Source organism: Coniophora puteana (genome assembly GCF_000271625.1).
Source record: "Coniophora puteana RWD-64-598 SS2 unplaced genomic scaffold CONPUscaffold_2, whole genome shotgun sequence".
NCBI lineage: Eukaryota > Fungi > Basidiomycota > Agaricomycetes > Boletales > Coniophoraceae > Coniophora > Coniophora puteana.
In genome coordinates, this window is record NW_006913054.1 from 331,176 (window position 1) to 348,103 (window position 16,928).

Consider the following 16,928-nt stretch of genomic DNA (forward strand, 5'->3'; position numbering starts at 1 on the left):
TGTATCGTGGGCTCTTAGCATGCTGTGCATGAAGTACGTCCGCTAGATCGTCATACCATATTCCTTCTCTCATTCAGCATTGGAGCTGTCAGCAGGAACAGAATCAAAGTCAAGGTATCAATGCCGCAGACGGAGCGTATCAGAAGTACTTGACCTCGAACTACGGGATGTGTAGTCCCAGCTCCAACCAAACATTACCCTATAATGTTTCAACACTGGCATGTTATGAGGGCATCAAGCTTCCGAATTTTCTATATGAGCTCTACTGGGAAGATGGTGATTGGCACTAGTAAGTTATCAAGCTCCCTTCGTTCTAGTATAGCTAAACCTGAGAATGTAAGTGATTACACAGCTCAATTTGCAACGGAAGCTGCACAGGCAGCAGGATCGAATGAGTCTTCCCTCTTTACCCTACAGGTTTGCCCGTCTACCTCTATACTAGTACCGAATAATGGAGGGGCGGTGTCTACCATGACTTCTACAAGCGTCTCCGATCCGAGTGCCAGTGTATCAGGTATCAGGTTGACCCAGCACACGAGCATCGGCTCTGCTGTAGGAGGAACAATCGGGGGTCTTGCGGGGCTTGCAACAATTGCAGGTATTGTACTACTTTATTCAAGGAGGCGCATGAAGTAAGGAAAGCGATGACGCCCAGCGTATGTCTACTCCACGTCCTGCAGGATCAGCCCCTCACTGACCATGCTATGATCGAAGTCCGAACGGTTAACCTCTCAAAAATCGTCACTACTTTCGAAAATATCCACCCCCGGCTCATGATACCCGACAAGCGCTCTCGGATGCATGCGGCGGAACAGACGGCGCGTGGTGGCGCTCCTCAAACGACAGAAAATGTAATAAACCCCGTTCATCCAATTAGAGCTCACGGCTCTAGTCAGTCTCTTCCTCGCGGTCCATTTCAAGAAGAGGATTACGGTCCAGTGGAGGAGCAGGAGCTTGGGGAAACAGGGACACTCCGCTTGCCGCCCGCATACGACGAAACGTGGCTACAAGGACGGTTGTCGGCAGCAAGACGGGCGCTAAGCTTGCGGCGAGGGCATAGAGCGAGCCGCTTACCAGCAATTCCAGATGCTGAGCTTGTCAAAGAACTTACTCAAAACTTGGTAATGCTGCCAAAAAAACGCGTGAGCCCGAGTATGCTATGGTATACAAGATATAAAACTGTCGAGGTAAATAGGGGCCAACTAGCTTGAGATTGATATTATCTTTAGACGGAAATAGATCTTACAAACCAGCACCAACATCAATGCCTTCAATAAATATACCCGCCTACACTTGCATATTGGCTTGAAACTAAGAGGGACTGAGGTAAAACTTCGACAACGGGGACAGGCGGTAGAAAAAAAAAGAGTAGCACAGCAGGACATGTTACATTCACTGTTTGAGCATTGGCTGTACCTAATCCGGTGACAGAAACACTCAGAGAGAGTGAATGGAGGTTATCTGATGTAAAATAAGCGGAAAATGATAGACAGATGATGAGCCTTAAATTGTTAGGAAAACCTTCGTTACGAGTGGAAAAAAATGCCTAAATTCCGACGTGTGCGTTTGGTGTGCGTTTAGGGATACAGATGTGCAAGAAGAAAAGAGCGCATTGAGAATGATTGAAGTGGTGTAACTTGTGTTCGTGTGGTAACCATGCAGCGGCCGACACACGGATTTCGCTGCTACGTTGTTGGCGTGGACTGGAGATCGCGCTAAGTTAAATATCGAAAACATGGGTGCATCCTGCTCAACAGGCCAGCGGACATAGCTCAGCAGTGTTTTTGCGAGTTTACGGAGATGAGCTAGCAATGGACGAGAGCACAACATCGTAACATTACTAGACCGTTTCCTAATGTCGGAAATTCCCTTTTTGTGTCGCAACAGCGACTTTACCATTTGGGCCATTGAGGTCATCGCAATACGTTTTATTTCCGCTAATCCCGTGGCAACGCCAGCAACGTTGACCATAATCCCGTCGCAAACCCGTTACAATGTATTGGAATGGTCATTGCGACGAGCATTGCAACGGCAACTTTGTCATCATAACGGCCCGAATTCATTTTTGCCATTTTGGGCATCACAACGCATCACAATGACAAAAAGAGATTTCCGACATTCGCGATCTTGCTGGGAGCAAGACCAAATTCCTGTAAGTACACCCTCGAGAATTGTTTGGAAGCTGGAAAGAACACAATGTTCACCGCAAGCCCGAGGTGTACATAATCAGAGCCTGAGAGTCTATGTTACACCTCAGAAAGCACTCACATGCGCAAGCCACGTATCGGGCTATATTTTGGACAACCGGGACTACGGCTGGTCAGACACCCTTTTTTGCAGCTTGAGCATCATTGTTAGCGGTGCTCGTGAAGCAGTCCCCCAGTAACTACAGCTGACGATAGCTATGTTAGTACCTGTACTTTTCCATTGGTGCCCAGGTTTGATCATTGATCGGACATTGATGCATCAGGAAAGGACAGAGCGCCCTCGCGCCAAGGATTTTTGTTGGAGTTACGGAAGTTCCGTAGGTCACCGGTCACCAGTCAGAAACCATCTGGTGTTGATGAAGTTGGCTGTTTGGATGATATCCAATACATACACTTCAGCTGTGAAACGTTGGTGTCAGCTTCCGCAGCTGATTAAAAGCTCGTCAGATGACGATTCAATTTGGCGACTTGTTTACATGTGATGGACGTGTATAGCCCTTCTCCAACTGCTTTCATTCACTGGGTTTGCTGCAGTAGAGACAGAATACAGTACATTGTTAAGGAGAAGTGCAGTCATCGGATTGGGCGGCTTGTGGATGTCATGTCTGAAGATTTCCTTAGAGTATTCACAGTGCCTTTAGTTGCTGATACACCAATATGTTGTCTAAATGCAAGAGTCCCGATCTGACATGATGCGTATGTGATACGAAATTGTAAGGTAAGTCAGCTTCCTTTGGGTAATGTCGGAAGAGATTGGCATCAATCAGAGACGGCTGAAGTCTGATGAAAATTTTACATCAACCCCACCTACGTCAATGAATAATGGCCAGTTCCGATGATAAATGTCGAGAGTGCGCGCATGGTCACGCATTGTTTCATGATGCAATGCAATGCTGTGAAAATAGTTATACAGGTACCATATCCTACTTTGGATGGGGCCTCCTCAATGTCAAAGGCAGTCCACACAACTTTAAATGAACTCCACCCGGATACAAACACGATTTCTGGCACCGATGCGATGATCGGATAGAGACCTGCTGCGTATGCACAGGATGGCTAGTTAACGTTTAACTCAGTATTTCTCAGGGTGGTACCTTTTAATCCTCCCTTCTCGATCCCCGCCACGAGCATCGACTCTTCTAACATCTCGCACATAAATCCAAGAATGCCATATCGTTCACATTCCTTGGTTCTTGGCACCATTCTTTTCGGCGTCATGGAGGGCGCAATTGCTCAGGGGAATGTAACCTGTTTGAGCAAGAGTACAGATTGGTATTCGAACACTAGCAATGAGTCTCCATGTGCGTCATCTTTCTCCCCTTTCCAATACTTTGGCGCTATCCTCATATTTGTTCTATCAATTCAAAGGCATGACATACTACAGACTGCGTTCCATATGTAATCCAGACTGTGCGCCAGTCGGGAATTACTGACTAGTCATAGAGACTAACCGACAAAAATATATAGATCAGGTCCCGAATTTTGTTAGCGGTCATAGGAGTGTTCCCGGGGATACATGCAATGACCAAAATTGTAAGTGGGGTAACTTACAAATTAGACATACAAAGAGAATGATACATGCTCCACTGCTTTTCTTAGCTGAATGCTGTTGCAATTCTGTCGCTTTCTCACTCAGCATGCTTTGCAAGAAGTAAGGACATCTTTCTAGACTTCGCAAATTACTATATATCTGACGTGTGTACCTAGCTGCCAGCAAAAGGATAGTGACGACTTGTCTTCTGACAGCCAGAACGCGCTTGCGGGTGGTTATGCACTGTACACTCATAACTATACGTGCACCGAAAATAAGAATTCGACTTTACCAGCAGATATCAAGGATGCCGCATGCAAAAAAGGAATTCAGCTGCAGAACATTCTGTACCCAAATTTTTGGAGTGCGGATGGTTCCTGGTGGTAGTAGGTCCTTCGTTTATCAATCCTCGTCTGGTACAAGCATGAGAACCTGGAAACCTTTAGCACGTGGTTTTCACAGAAAGGAAATGAATGGATCCAAGCCGCTGGTTCAAACAAGTCGGCCTTGTTCACTTCTCAAGGATGCTCAATATTGGCCGCAGCTACATCTTCAACTCCAGGCGTTTCGTCGCCCTCCAGCGTTACTTCACCTACTCCCAATGGGTCCTCGCACCCAAGCGTTGCTGCTGCGGTTGGAGGCGCGATCGGAGGCACCGCATTACTCGGTTTCGTAGTGTTGATGTTTTGCCTATGGAAACGTCGACGAGCAGAGAAGGACCGATTTGCGTATATAGCGAGCATAGCTAGGCCTGGTGAGTAATCAAGTTTTCTACTCTGCCTCAGTTCGGATATTCAATAAGGCCAAGGTGGCTTTTCAATGAGGCAGGAATATCCTACTCTCAGAAACTCGTCATCTGCCGTCATGAATTCAAACAATCAGTCTCGCCGCAGCTCAAACCACCACGAACCACATCCTCAAAATCTTGGATTGAGCAACGAACCCGCGCAGGGAATAGAAAATGGCCAAGGAAACGATATTGAGTCGCTTCAAACAAGAACGACTTTGCCGCCTGCTTATAACTCCATGTAACGTCTGCGCCGAGAAGAGCAATGCACGACGATGGGAAGGCAGCTACAGTAGAGAGGGTCCAGCTGGTGTTTCCAGGAGGGTACCTCGCAGGAAGATGTTGGTATACCGCATGTTGTATTCGTAGGCAGCCAGGTAGGACAGCCATAGAAGAGTGACATCGTGGTGAGAGAAGAGACATGTACGGATTTATCTCGTCAATACTTTGGTTGATTAGCACAAGATGCATTCCAACTGTAGAATTAAGACATGTTCCTTTACGCCACCCGCTACGATACGACTCTAGTGACCTCCAGATATTGCCTTGAGGAAGTACGACTTGACCTCTTCGTAGCTAGAAAGCGTGACATTAGCCCTTTTCGATCAAAAATTTAGGGTACCACTTACTACTTCGGCAGACCCTCGATCTATCAAACAAAGGTCAGCTTCCCACGTCATCACTCCCTACAAAGCCCATTGCACGCACCTGCTTGCCCCCATAGCGAACCGCAGCATCGTTTAGCCACCCGACGAAGTATCGTATATCCTCTGCAACCTTCGCTATCAGCACTCATCAGGAGTAGTAACATATCGAGAAGACCCACGTTTGAACCTGCTCGATTCGATCAGATGCAGCCCGTGACCGTGTCCACCCTGTGCGTGCACGCGCTCCTCGTGAATCCTCCACATCTCGTCTTGGTTCGGGAGGAACGCGGTCTCTGACCAGACCTTGGCAAGCGCGAGCGCGAGATAGTCCGTGAAGAGGAATGTTTGGACTCCGGGCCCGAAGTTAACTAAAAGAGAGGATCACATTAGACCACGTTTTAGCAATAGAATGTGTACCGGCGAGGACTCACTGCCAAGGAAGGCGATTGTAGGGTCGCGGATCCAAAATAGGTCCTGGTATAGCTCGCGGATGTGCGTGCCGTCGAGGGGTAAGAATGTCGTGCTCGACGAGTTGGGTGGGATGCTGGGCGCTAGCGACGAGGACACGTCGTCGTCGTAGTATTGCGGGAGGAAAGGGAAGGAGTAACGGTATCCTGTGGCGAGGATGAAGTGGTCTATGCCAGTGAGAATCTATTTGGTGATTAGCTTCGAGTAAACAAATCGCGAGAATGAGTGACGTACTGTGCCGTTGATGAGTTCGACGCGAGCGTCCCGAATAGAGGAGGCGCCGTCTAGAGGGAGAAATTGTTTGATCTGCGGGACCTTGGTTGTATTTGCTGGAAGACGGAGGATGTAGTTGATTGCATCGTCGCTATTGGTCTCTCCAGAGGCTGCAGCACAGTTACGAACGAAGCTTTTGACTTTGACAACGACGTCAACTCACTGTTCGCCTGGGTAATTAGTCAGCTGTGCGCGAGAATGAGCAAGCTCGGGGGCCCCAACGTACCTTAATGGACTGATAGACTTTGCCTGCCCACCGGTTAATGTCCCTTGATATCTCGGCGCCGCTGGTCTGAGGACCTCAGTACGCTGCGCCCACTTGAATCGAGGTCAAAGACGCACCGCTGCACCAATAACCATGACTGTCTTGTTGGCCAGGGACTGAGGACGGCGATACTGGCGCGCATGCATGATCTCGTCAGGGAAATGCTTGACCAGTTCTGCGAGGCCAGGTATCGGCGGCATGAATGGGGCCTGGTATCGTCCTGACGCAATAGCAACTGCATCGAAGTCCTGGAACCCACATCTAAGCGAACCGGCGTGAGCTTCGAATACAAGGCGATGCACACCTCGGTCCACCATGACGCCTCTGAAGTTCCATTCCTGAACACCTCCAGCTTCTTCAACCATAACCGCCATCCCTCCTCTTCTCCATCCGCGTTGACCAGTTTCTCAACCAGCTCCACCCGCGTGTTATACGATGCAGCGGGGTTATCGTCGTTACTGTTGACTCCGTGAAACGATGCAAAGGCGCGGACGTAGTTGCGAAGTTGGTACTGCGTAAGCTCTAGAGTGGATGCATGAGATGAAGCAGGGCAAAAAAAAACACGGAGTCGACGTACTCCAGGGTGTTCCTTCTGGCCATGGTAACTCCGGCACCTTCAACGCCGTGAGCATGAGAAGACAAAGAAGAAAGGGATGTCACACCTGTTGCAATGGCTACCGGGCGACGTGTCCCAGTTAGCCGCCAGCGTTGGATTACATCGAGGACACTTACTGCTGGCGCATTCGACGTCAACGTATCCCACACGGGCTTTGGCCCGCGATGATCTATGCGCATCCATTCGGCGTTTTGGTGGATCTCGGAGTAGGGGAGAATAGCATATTTGGGAGGTAGAGAGGGTACGTAGTCGCCGATGGGTATATGCGCGTTTGGTACGGGTGCATCGGCGGCGGTCTCTTCAGTATAGTGCCAATTTCCTCCGGGGACGCCATCTCTCTCAAACAGGCGAACTTCAAAACCGGCTTGAGCGAGTTCACGGTATGTTACAAGACCACTTTGTTGAGCCAAGCTTAGTGGAGACTCGATATCATGCCATGGGAGCTCACCTTGGGCCGGCGCCGATGATAGCAACCCTCCGAACAGGCCGTCGCAAATGATATTCTTCGTCTTGAAAGATAGTTTCGGAGAATGGATGCTGAACGAGAGCGAGGCTTTGTCCGACGAGAAGAGCGATGAGAGCAACGAAGGGGAGAAAAGCGGTTAACATCGCGTTTCATCGGCGCGACCACCAACACGGGCGCTCAACGTCGCTCAGCTTCCTGGGAAGACTTTGCATCCCTCTCAAGATCCCACCAGCAACCGTGGCCTATTCATGCGTCTGGCTCGTTCAAACTACTATCAGTTGTCGAGTTCTGTAGCTATGAACCCGTAACTTGCCCGACGCCCGTAGCAGTCTGCAGTTACCAGTAGCCTCGCGAAGTGACAGTCCCAGTCCTGCCAGTAGCAAGCTCCGAGCACGCATTTCTCGGGCAGAGTCCCCATTCATCCGCACCGTTGAACGTTGGACATTGAACCCCACCATCCCCTCGACAACACGCCAAACATTCAGCATCAGCATCCACCCTTTAGCCGAGTAAGCATAACCAGCAGTAACCATACATTCTCTAACCACTGATTGTTTCCTGTAAATCTGCTCAGAATAACAACATGTCTAGAGTGATGAATTGGCTCAGTTCGGCTGAGCGCCAGCTTCGCACCGATGGCAATAGCGCTTCTTCCCTAGAGGCCGTTCAGGACAGCATGCAGCGCAACACGCTCGTGCCCATCTACCGTCTCCCGCCCGAGTTGCTCGTCGAGATCTTTGCTTACCTTACGCCCCTATTCACCGTCGATCAGCGGAATATCCTCAACGTCTCGCACGTGTGCCCACTATGGCGCGAGGTTGCCGTATCCTGTCCTACTCTCTGGTCTGCCATCAAGCTCAGAGTCGGCCATCACACCCGCGGCTCCGCCGACCTTTTCCGGATTATGGCAGAGAGGGCGGAAGGACTAGCCGTGACCTTCTGCTTGGACAGCTCCTCATTTACCGTCAACCACTCCGACCTCATACGCGAGATGTGTCGACACGCTGGCCGCATGCGCCAACTCGATATGCAATTCAATCACTTATCAGTTGAACAGTTTCAAAAGACATTTGACTGCTTTCTTTCCGAATTCCCTGCCCTAGAAGAGTTCAGCTTACACGTTACCACGGATGAAACCATCTTTCTCCCCACCGATTTTCTAGTGAATGCGGCGATGCTGCGTCGGCTGCGTCTCCAGAAGTGTGCACCTCCCTGGGGTTCGGCGATTTTCAAACGCTTAACCCAGCTAGAGCTTCACGATCTGTACGATATCTCACCCACAGTAGAAGATCTCTGGTCTCTCATAAGAAGCACATCGTCTCTGGAGGTTCTCATCCTCGACGATGCACTATCACAACTGACGCCCCTTCCGCCTTTCTGGAACGACATCGACAGCTCTCAAGTCATCTATCTCCCGAATCTCCACCACATCGAGATGAACTCAACCGAAGTTGATGCCTACTTCTTCTCCCGCATCCGGGTCGCTAAGCATGCCCACATCCACCTAGTCGTTTATCCGGAAGCTCAACCATTCGGCCTACCCATCCTACCTCCGGCATTTTTCTCCGCGTCGCGGATGGATACGGCCTCTAGGGACATGGTTACTCTCAAATCAGGCATCAACATCAAGTTTGATGTTCAAAGGACGCTTTCTGAACGTCCCAGGCTCCAAGATTGTAGTCGTGTCCGATGTACAGAATGCGAGAATCGCTTCAGCGCTGAATTTATCGGCGTCGGAATGCTCAGCACCGTTGCTATCCGCCTCCTTAATTCGCTCTACGGTGGTTCTCCCTTTCTATCCGTCCATGCCCTCAACATATCCATCGACGTGGCTCACAGACGCGAGTACGTTTCTTGGAGAGAGCTGCTCCCGCTACTGCCTCAGCTTCGGATTCTATGCGCCACTGCCATACACCCTGATTTGCAGAACCTTCTTGTGGTCCTCAAACCTCCCACACAGCCACGCACACAGGGCATCCTCGTTCCACGCCTGGAGAAGCTCGTCTTGTCACGGGCAGAAAGCTACTACCCTACTCCAAGCATCACCGGGCTAGCTGATACACTGGTGCAACGTTCACAGCTAGGCTTGTCTCTCCGTGAACTTGTTGTGACGAAAGTCCGTGTACACGAGTCGGAGATGGTCAGGTTGAAAGGTGTCGTTAAAATTACAAACTTCGCCTAGATGGAAACAGGGCCATCGGCCGCACTACGTATCAACGTAAGAACTGTAGTGTGGATGCGTGCGATTTGCCCAGTAGCTTCGACGCAACCCGGAGGCGTTTGGTCTAGAAACCCTTGTAAGACATCTCCGAGGCACCCTACACTGTATTACAGGTGGAATTACATGTTTTTTCTCAGCAACCATTTCCGTTGAAGTGGTATTCTACTTAAGCACTGGGTTAAGGGTGGTTATCGGGCATTAATTGGATCTATTTGCGACATGGCATAGGGGATCGGTGTCTGGCTACCGAATGCTTTCGCTGTACAAACACATGTTTGCAAACCTCTTCAGTGCCTTTACCCACTCGATGCTGCACAATAGAGCTAACTTCAATTCTCCGGCTACTTGTAAAACGACCAGGTAGCCGGCGTGTTCGGGAGGATATACGTCTGTGTGTTGACGACCATAGTGATTGTGCTCTGTAAGCTGTAATGAGCTTGATCGTTATCGAACTAGGTGCGCCTGCTTTTATATCTGATCTGGGAACTTTGGATCCGGACAGCTGCACCATAAGCGCGTCAGGGTTTGAACATCGTTTCTGGCTTCCGTCCGAGCTCAGCTCTCTCAGGCTGGCTACCACATCAAAATGTACAGAAAAGTATAAGGACATTGGATTCTGATTGTAACGAGAATTTGGCTCCGACACGCTCAGTGTTCTCCAACCGTCGAACAGCCTTGTACTTGATGAGGTGTCAGACTATACCATCGTGTACAAGTATAAACTGGGATGTATTACGAATTGAATATTGAGGAGAACGAGTACAGTCCTCTTGGATAATTATTTAGCTTCATGGTAGAGGAGATTCGAGTCATTTAAACATAAATGGAGAAAACCTGAACGTGAAAATACTTCATGTTTAGTGCTTATACTAATAATAATACTATGTGTTCGCCAATGACCTCTTTTGTCGTCAAGCTTTTGTCGGAAGTCGGAGACTTCCGGCGGCACCGCAAGACGCGGACGTGGCGAGCGTGTGGCGAAGTAGGGGCAAGATCGAAAGTAAGAAAGAAGCACACTACTACTATATATGCGACTCAGCCACTGACTTACCCTCATTCGATTGTACCACGAGCGACAGAGGGTCTAACGCTGCCTAGTCTTAACAGCTTTTGGGGATCCCGTTCAGCTGTTAGCATCACGCATCAGTAGAGACATCCAAGGACAGGCTCACGGTCCGACGCGCCTCGCAGCGCGTTCAGACGTGCGCCTTCTCCCGATATGAAACCAAGGCTAGCAGAGATGATAGGGGCAATGTTCGCTCCAGCACAACGCCGCATCAACGGCCAAGTCGCCTGAGTTCCACGGAGCTGCCACCCTGATGTCGATTTGATCCGGGAAGTCCTACAGAGGAAACAAGCTCAAAGGACTCGCACCAAAAAAGATCACAAGGCCAAGTTGATAACCGAAGCTCAATTATCGGAGTTGATGTCAGTGCGGTGTAGCTATGTCATTTTCAATCCGAGAACTCCATTTCTAATCTCAAAATGATTATCTGTCAACCAGCTCCATCACAACGAGACGCCACTGACAGTACACATTCCAATCACACGCCACACGGATGGACCATAGCGTCGTTCCCACGTCGTAGAGTTCATGATCATACCACGCCGTCTGGATACTTAAATACTGTAGATCTCTGCAGGGGAATCCACCTCCTCGCTTTTCATTAGCTATGGTCACGTCTATCATTGTAGAGCGCTGGCTCTCAACAGCCATTTTACTCGCCTCAGTGGTCGCGGGCATTAACTTTATGCACTCCATTCTACGCCCCAGAGGAAGGCGCTGTACCATCTCCGGGCCAAGACCCTGGCCTCTGCTAGGGAATGTATTAGGTATCGACATGAATGCTCCTTGGATAAGCTACGCAGAATGGAGCAAGACGTTTGGTACGTACATCGATCTTCCATTTCGGAGACTGGAGATAACATGATCTGCAGGCAAGATATTTCTCACCACTATGGTTGGGTTCGATATTGTTGTAGTCAGTGACGAGGCAATAGCTCGCGACCTCCTCGATGCTCGCTCTAGCAAGTATTTGGGGAGGCTACCGTAACCTACAGCCGAGCCGTGCGTGTCTGCGTTATATTCCTGAAATGTCTAATCCCACTAAAACTTCTTCTGCGGTAGTTATGGTTTAGACTTTCATACGGGTCTAATAGATTACGCCGATAATTGGCGCTCTCACCGACGTCTACTTCATCAACGCTTTCGCGCGGACGCAGCGCGGGGGTATCGTGACATGCAGTTACGGAAGGCTCGTCAGCTCATCGCTAGCATTACTGACTCGCCCGAGAACTATCGAGAACATATACAAACGTGAGCAGTTGATATAAATTGGCTATCTACGCGATATCGATAAAAGACAGGTTCTCTTCATCGGTGATCCTGTCGGCCGCGTATGGATACCATGCTCGCCCCGTCAAAGACCAGCTTGTCGAGAAAATGACACACACCCTTGAGGTCATGCTTCAAGCCGCTGCACCAGAGAAGGCATTGTTAGTGGGGTTGTTACCGTTTGGTAAGCTATCCAAGGCATCCCTTTGTAAAATAACTGACCAATGTTTAGTTAAGTACATCCCGTCGTGGATACCCGGTGGAAGTTTCAACGCAGCAAGCTGTCGAAAAAGTATCAAAGAACTTTCCCATGAGCCATTTCTCTGTCTTAAAGAGACTATCGTCCGTACTTCCTACACTAGGTCATCCAAAAACTTCGTCAAATAACTTATCTGTATAGGAACCCGAATCTTCGTTGCCAAGTTTAGGTTACTCGGGAGTATCTCGTCACTCGCAGCTTTCCGTCAATATGCCCCGGGATAGTGATCAGCAACTAGCCCAAGATGTGTGCCTTTCTGCATTCTCTGGTGAGGATCAATTTTCACATTGACTGGTTTTTGATCACTTGACTGATAACATCCACTCATAGCTGGAGCAGAAACGGTTAGTGTTTCTCATGCAGGCACCTTCAGTAGACTTAGTTGGATTTGATCCGTGGCCATATCTGCAGACTTCCTCAACGCTTTTCATCTTCGTACTGGCGATGGTACTTCACCCAAAAGTGCAGGAGCGCGCCTATGCAGAAATCATGAACGTCTGCGGAACTGATCGTATCCCTATGTTTGATGATAGTCCGGAACTTCCATATGTAGATGCCATCATACGCGAGACACTGCGCTGGTATCCAGTCGCTCCCCTGGGTATACACATCTGAGTGTGTCATTTCAAGAGGCTTACATTCAACCGAACAGGTATACCTCACACTGCAACCGAAGATGATATATACAGAGATGATTTCATACCCAAAGGTGAGTTTGAAGGGTTAGTCAGCTTCAAGCCAGCAAGTTGAATAACATCTTTTCAGGCACGATAATCATTATAAATGTGTGGTCAGTCACGTCACCTACTCCGCCATGGCATAGGAATGAAGCTTATATTTATGAATATATCTAGGGCATTGGCCCACGATGAGGCACGCTTCCCTCGAGCAAACGAGTTCATCCCTGAGCGTTTTCTTACCGAAGAAGGGGCCTTGACAGATGAAAGAGTCGACTTCGCTTTTGGCTTTGGTAGGCGTGTCTGCCCCGGAAACCATTTCGCGGATGCATCGCTTTGGGCATCCGTCACCTCTATGCTCGCTACCTTCCGCTTCGAAAAGGCCAGGGACGGTCAGGGAAGAGAAATAGAATTCGAGCCCAAGTGGGCGTCTGGTACAACGTCGTGAGTGGATCTCCATACGTGAACAAGTCTTATTTGTGAAACAATATTCAACGCTTGCAGCTATCCGCGACCTTTCCCTTGTCGCATTGTACCCAGAAACCCGGGAGTCGATGTAAACACTTTGTCGCAGCTGTAGGGGCCCAAGTACTGGAAATTCCTATGCAGTCGTTCCTATTATTAGACGTAGTACTACCACCAGCCGTCGACGCCATCATAGGATACTTAGTATTCTTTCAAACAAAGGCAGTAGTCACAAGACCATCATATCACGCACTGAAACCAACCAGAACCGCCCGTGCTAGCAGCAATTACGTCTCAATGCGATTGCAATAACGCTGGAACCATTCGGAACCGCCTGCACCCAGTGCAACCGCCAATAGACTTCGTGACATTGTCATCTTACATTTGATAATACACCGTATATAAAACGCCAAGGACAATATTTGATACAAGATTAAATAAGTGTACCGCTAACGACACATAAATGCGAAATAAATAAAGCAACCGCTTAAATATAAACGAAGATCCCGACCAACCAAGCGTATGTCGTTATATCGTATTCGACACCCTCAAAAATGCCCCGTGTCAGCCCTTGGATCTGTACAGCTCCAACCTACTCCACGTCCGCGACGGGCAAGGGAGGTCTTCCGCGATGTACTGCATCGCATGAGAGTAGACCGAGGCGCATTTTGCGCCTGTGAGTACTCGCGATCCAAGGGTAGAACGTAGTCGCCGAGCATCAATAGGGCCCACGACCCGCGATCCACGAGACGTCAGACGTTCGTCATGCGAAACTCGAAGAAGAGCTGCGAGAGCTGATGCTGCCGCTACCGCCGCCGCGGACGATGCGGTACGGATGTATCCGCGCGCCCTTGGACAGCTGGCGCTGAGGGCATCGTAGGCGCTCTAGAGCTGGCCCGACGAGAAGCAGTGGTGTCTGTATGGGTCCGATGGCTGCGGAGCTGGCTGTAGATGGCGCGGGCGGGACGATGACGACGGCGTCGGCGAGGGCTAGTGTGCTCGGCACGAGGCGGATCTTGCGGGAGGCAAGAGTAGATGGGGATGTGGAGGTGGACGATGCGGAAGAGAAGCTGGGGGAGGGAGATGGGGGGCGGGAGTCGTCGGACGTTGACGATGCGATGGACGGTGACGGCGGAGGGGACAAGGAGGTCTGTATGACGAGATCAGCTGGGCAATGGGCAATGTATGGACAGCCATGACATACGTTATCCTCGAATGAGTAGTCCATATCGGCGCAGGCGGGGGAGGAAAGCTGGTGCGAGCGTAGGGAGAGCCTTGTGAAGTGTGAAGCCAGGGACGATGACGGAACGAAACCCATGCCAATCGACTTTTATGTTCAGGGTCTCGGAGAAATGGTGCGGGTGGCCGAAGACGCTTCGAGGTCCGTGACGCTGACTGAGATGATGCGACCTGGCGGGTGGAACGGAAGCAAAATAGGTCTGACGTCTGACCAGTCGAGAAAGGGATGGATGGATGTGATGGGTTCGGGGGGTTGATGGGTTCCTGCGCTTGTTCGAATGCGGGCACTGAGCTGGATGGAAATGGGATCGGCGCTCCACCGGGGATATAACCTCTGCGGACCTTTGGTTGTAGAGGCGGCCTATTGTGCGACTTATAGAGCAAGTGCGGTGTATGAGACACAAGTCCCGAGCCAGCAAGAGAAGGAGAAAGTGGAACAAGGCGACTTGGGGATGGACGTGGAATTAGAGACCGACGTCGCATGGATAGCCTTTGCATCTTATAAACGCGATGACATAAGAAGATGTTTGGACACAGGGAGGCAGGTGTGATTGTCGGTTTGATTGGCGGTGAGGAAGATGCAAACGTTGGACACAAAGCAGCGCTTCTTCCATTGTTCCTAGCCGTGGCGTACCGCGCGCCCACAAACAGCAGACAAAGGGGTTTCGTTGTTGCCGCTTGTTTGTCGCTGGTCCTTAAAGGGATGTCGGAGTCGGAATCTGTAGGCCAAACATGAAAAGAGCGAAAAGACATACACTCCTCTAGAGCATCCTAAGCTGCATTATGGATCTGTGAATGTATCGTTATAACTAAACCAGACAAACGTCTCCAGGATCAACACAACTGAAAGGCAGAGGTAGAGACGCCCCAAAGCTTTCTAGGAGACTTTCCTTTTACATCCGGTTGAAAACTCCCACGTGCACGTGAAAGGGCACCATCAACTTGACGCCTTCACAGAGCTCGCTCGAAACAGGAGACAATGGCGGACGCGACCAAGACGACTCCCAAGATACAGATCGTGAGTCTCTTCTCCCCCCTCTCGCTCGCTTTCATGCGTATTACGCGTGCTGTCTTCACCTAATGACATAGCACATTGACAATCCACGATAACTGATTGTTGATTGTATGCACAGCTCAAAGGCGCCGCGGCAGACCTTTCTGCGGCGACATATCAGATCTTCGATGAGTCGCACACGATGGGCAACGCACTCCGCTGGATGCTCATGAAGAAGTGAGTTCATTTCGCTGTTTGGTTGCTGTGTTGCAGTTGTGAGGCGGGGTTAACGGAGATGATCTTTGCAGTCCGAAGGTCGAGTTCTGCGGTTACAGGTAAGTTTCCAGTGCTAGTCCTCCCATTGTTCCCCATATCTTCGCTTTCGCTTTTTGTGACTTTCTGTCGGGCGTGTCGTCCACCGCCTTGTACTAGTTCGCTCGGCCCCTTGCATCGCAATGGACAGCGGGGTCCTAAGCCTCTTTTATCTATGCTTTTATCTTCGTCACTGCCTGCTGACGTCGGTGCCTCCGCAGCGTCCCGCACCCCTCGGAGAATCACATCAACGTCCGGATTCAGATGTACGGTGCGTACATCCCCCTCACCCACCTCCTACCCGTAACCCTCGCCCTACTCATTTGACGCTCCATAGACGAACTTTCCTCGCTAGACGCCCTCCTCGAAGCACTCTCAAACCTCGATGACCTGTGCGAGACCGTCGAGCAAAAGTACCAGGACAGCCTCGCGACGGACACCTACGAGCGGTGGGAGGAGCAGAGCTAAGTAGTGGCCGGTCAGTCAACAAGTACCAAGTACGTCTACGCCCGCACCGTGCACCCTCCGAAGCTTCCGCGCTCCATGCTCCCCGCTCGTCACCCCCGAGCTGCCGGTTGCTCTGCCATGGGCCTAACTTGGTTCCTCCACGGCGGGGTTGTATAGACCTCACACGGGAAAAGTATCGTACGCTCGGCTTGCTGGTTAATTGAATTTGAGAACCTCGTTCTGTTCAAACTCACACTCTCACCCCTCGGGGAGACGTCATATTTGGTGCTAATCGTAGGTGCGTATGTGATCGAGGAGCGAGTGCCGTCAGGGCACCTGTCGGCAGACGATGGGTCTTTCTTTCCTTTGATATTCACCCTCATGTTCTATTTGCGACTGGTCTTTAATAAAGCTCAAAGCCTCCGAGTTCGTGCGCAGAAAGGGCCCAAACGACGTCCTCGCGACGGCCTGAACTCGAAACCGCACGTAAAGTTAGCACGTCTCCTCGACGACCTCCCTCGCCCACGCGGCTCGGCGTCATATGGCCTCGCCGAGTATACGCCGGCACTCATAGGCTCAACATAACATCCTCGAAGAGACGACGAGAATAATCTTACTGTTCTCCCCCCCTCTTATGTCCCGTGGGGTTTTTCGTGCGCACGAATGTCGCCCGGCCCGCGCATGCCAGTATAAAAACCACTCACCCTTTCTTCCCCAGC

The 16,928-nt window shown here is 50.4% G+C and overlaps 5 protein-coding genes across 5 annotated transcripts; 3 read left to right on the top strand and 2 right to left on the bottom strand.

Annotated features, from left to right (window-relative positions):
- Positions 1-5,039: 5,039 nt before the first annotated feature.
- Positions 5,040-7,403, bottom strand: CONPUDRAFT_116859 (FAD/NAD(P)-binding domain-containing protein; the record flags this gene model as incomplete). The annotated part of the gene is made up of 14 exons (XM_007766232.1): positions 5,040-5,101; positions 5,155-5,174; positions 5,234-5,295; positions 5,352-5,540; positions 5,604-5,823; positions 5,875-6,023; positions 6,077-6,083; positions 6,140-6,205; positions 6,256-6,426; positions 6,483-6,700; positions 6,756-6,792; positions 6,841-6,852; positions 6,911-7,190; positions 7,243-7,403. The coding sequence occupies 14 exons, from the start codon at positions 7,401-7,403 to the stop codon at positions 5,050-5,052; spliced, it is 1,644 nt and encodes a 547-aa protein (XP_007764422.1). The 3' UTR covers positions 5,040-5,049.
- A 57-nt stretch (positions 7,404-7,460) lies between these two features.
- CONPUDRAFT_162061 (uncharacterized protein) lies at positions 7,461-9,442 on the top strand (the record flags this gene model as incomplete). Its single annotated transcript, XM_007766233.1, has 2 exons — positions 7,461-7,769; positions 7,835-9,442. The coding sequence occupies exon 2, from the start codon at positions 7,844-7,846 to the stop codon at positions 9,440-9,442; it is 1,599 nt and encodes a 532-aa protein (XP_007764423.1). The 5' UTR covers positions 7,461-7,769; positions 7,835-7,843.
- Positions 9,443-11,232: 1,790 nt separating this feature from the next.
- On the top strand, positions 11,233-13,332 carry CONPUDRAFT_87279 (cytochrome P450; the record flags this gene model as incomplete). Its single annotated transcript, XM_007766234.1, has 11 exons — positions 11,233-11,368; positions 11,420-11,531; positions 11,610-11,798; positions 11,849-12,000; positions 12,049-12,158; positions 12,217-12,321; positions 12,487-12,676; positions 12,728-12,784; positions 12,841-12,865; positions 12,930-13,196; positions 13,257-13,332. The coding sequence occupies 11 exons, from the start codon at positions 11,233-11,235 to the stop codon at positions 13,330-13,332; spliced, it is 1,419 nt and encodes a 472-aa protein (XP_007764424.1).
- Positions 13,333-13,980: 648 nt separating this feature from the next.
- CONPUDRAFT_69731 (uncharacterized protein) lies at positions 13,981-14,445 on the bottom strand (the record flags this gene model as incomplete). Its single annotated transcript, XM_007765963.1, has 2 exons — positions 13,981-14,367; positions 14,422-14,445. The coding sequence occupies 2 exons, from the start codon at positions 14,443-14,445 to the stop codon at positions 13,981-13,983; spliced, it is 411 nt and encodes a 136-aa protein (XP_007764153.1).
- A 990-nt stretch (positions 14,446-15,435) lies between these two features.
- On the top strand, positions 15,436-16,469 carry CONPUDRAFT_162063 (RBP11-like subunits of RNA polymerase; the record flags this gene model as incomplete). The annotated part of the gene is made up of 5 exons (XM_007766235.1): positions 15,436-15,474; positions 15,590-15,687; positions 15,759-15,785; positions 15,984-16,033; positions 16,100-16,469. 5 exons carry the CDS (start codon positions 15,436-15,438, stop codon positions 16,228-16,230), a joined length of 345 nt encoding a protein of 114 aa, XP_007764425.1. The 3' UTR covers positions 16,231-16,469.
- Positions 16,470-16,928: the final 459 nt, after the last annotated feature.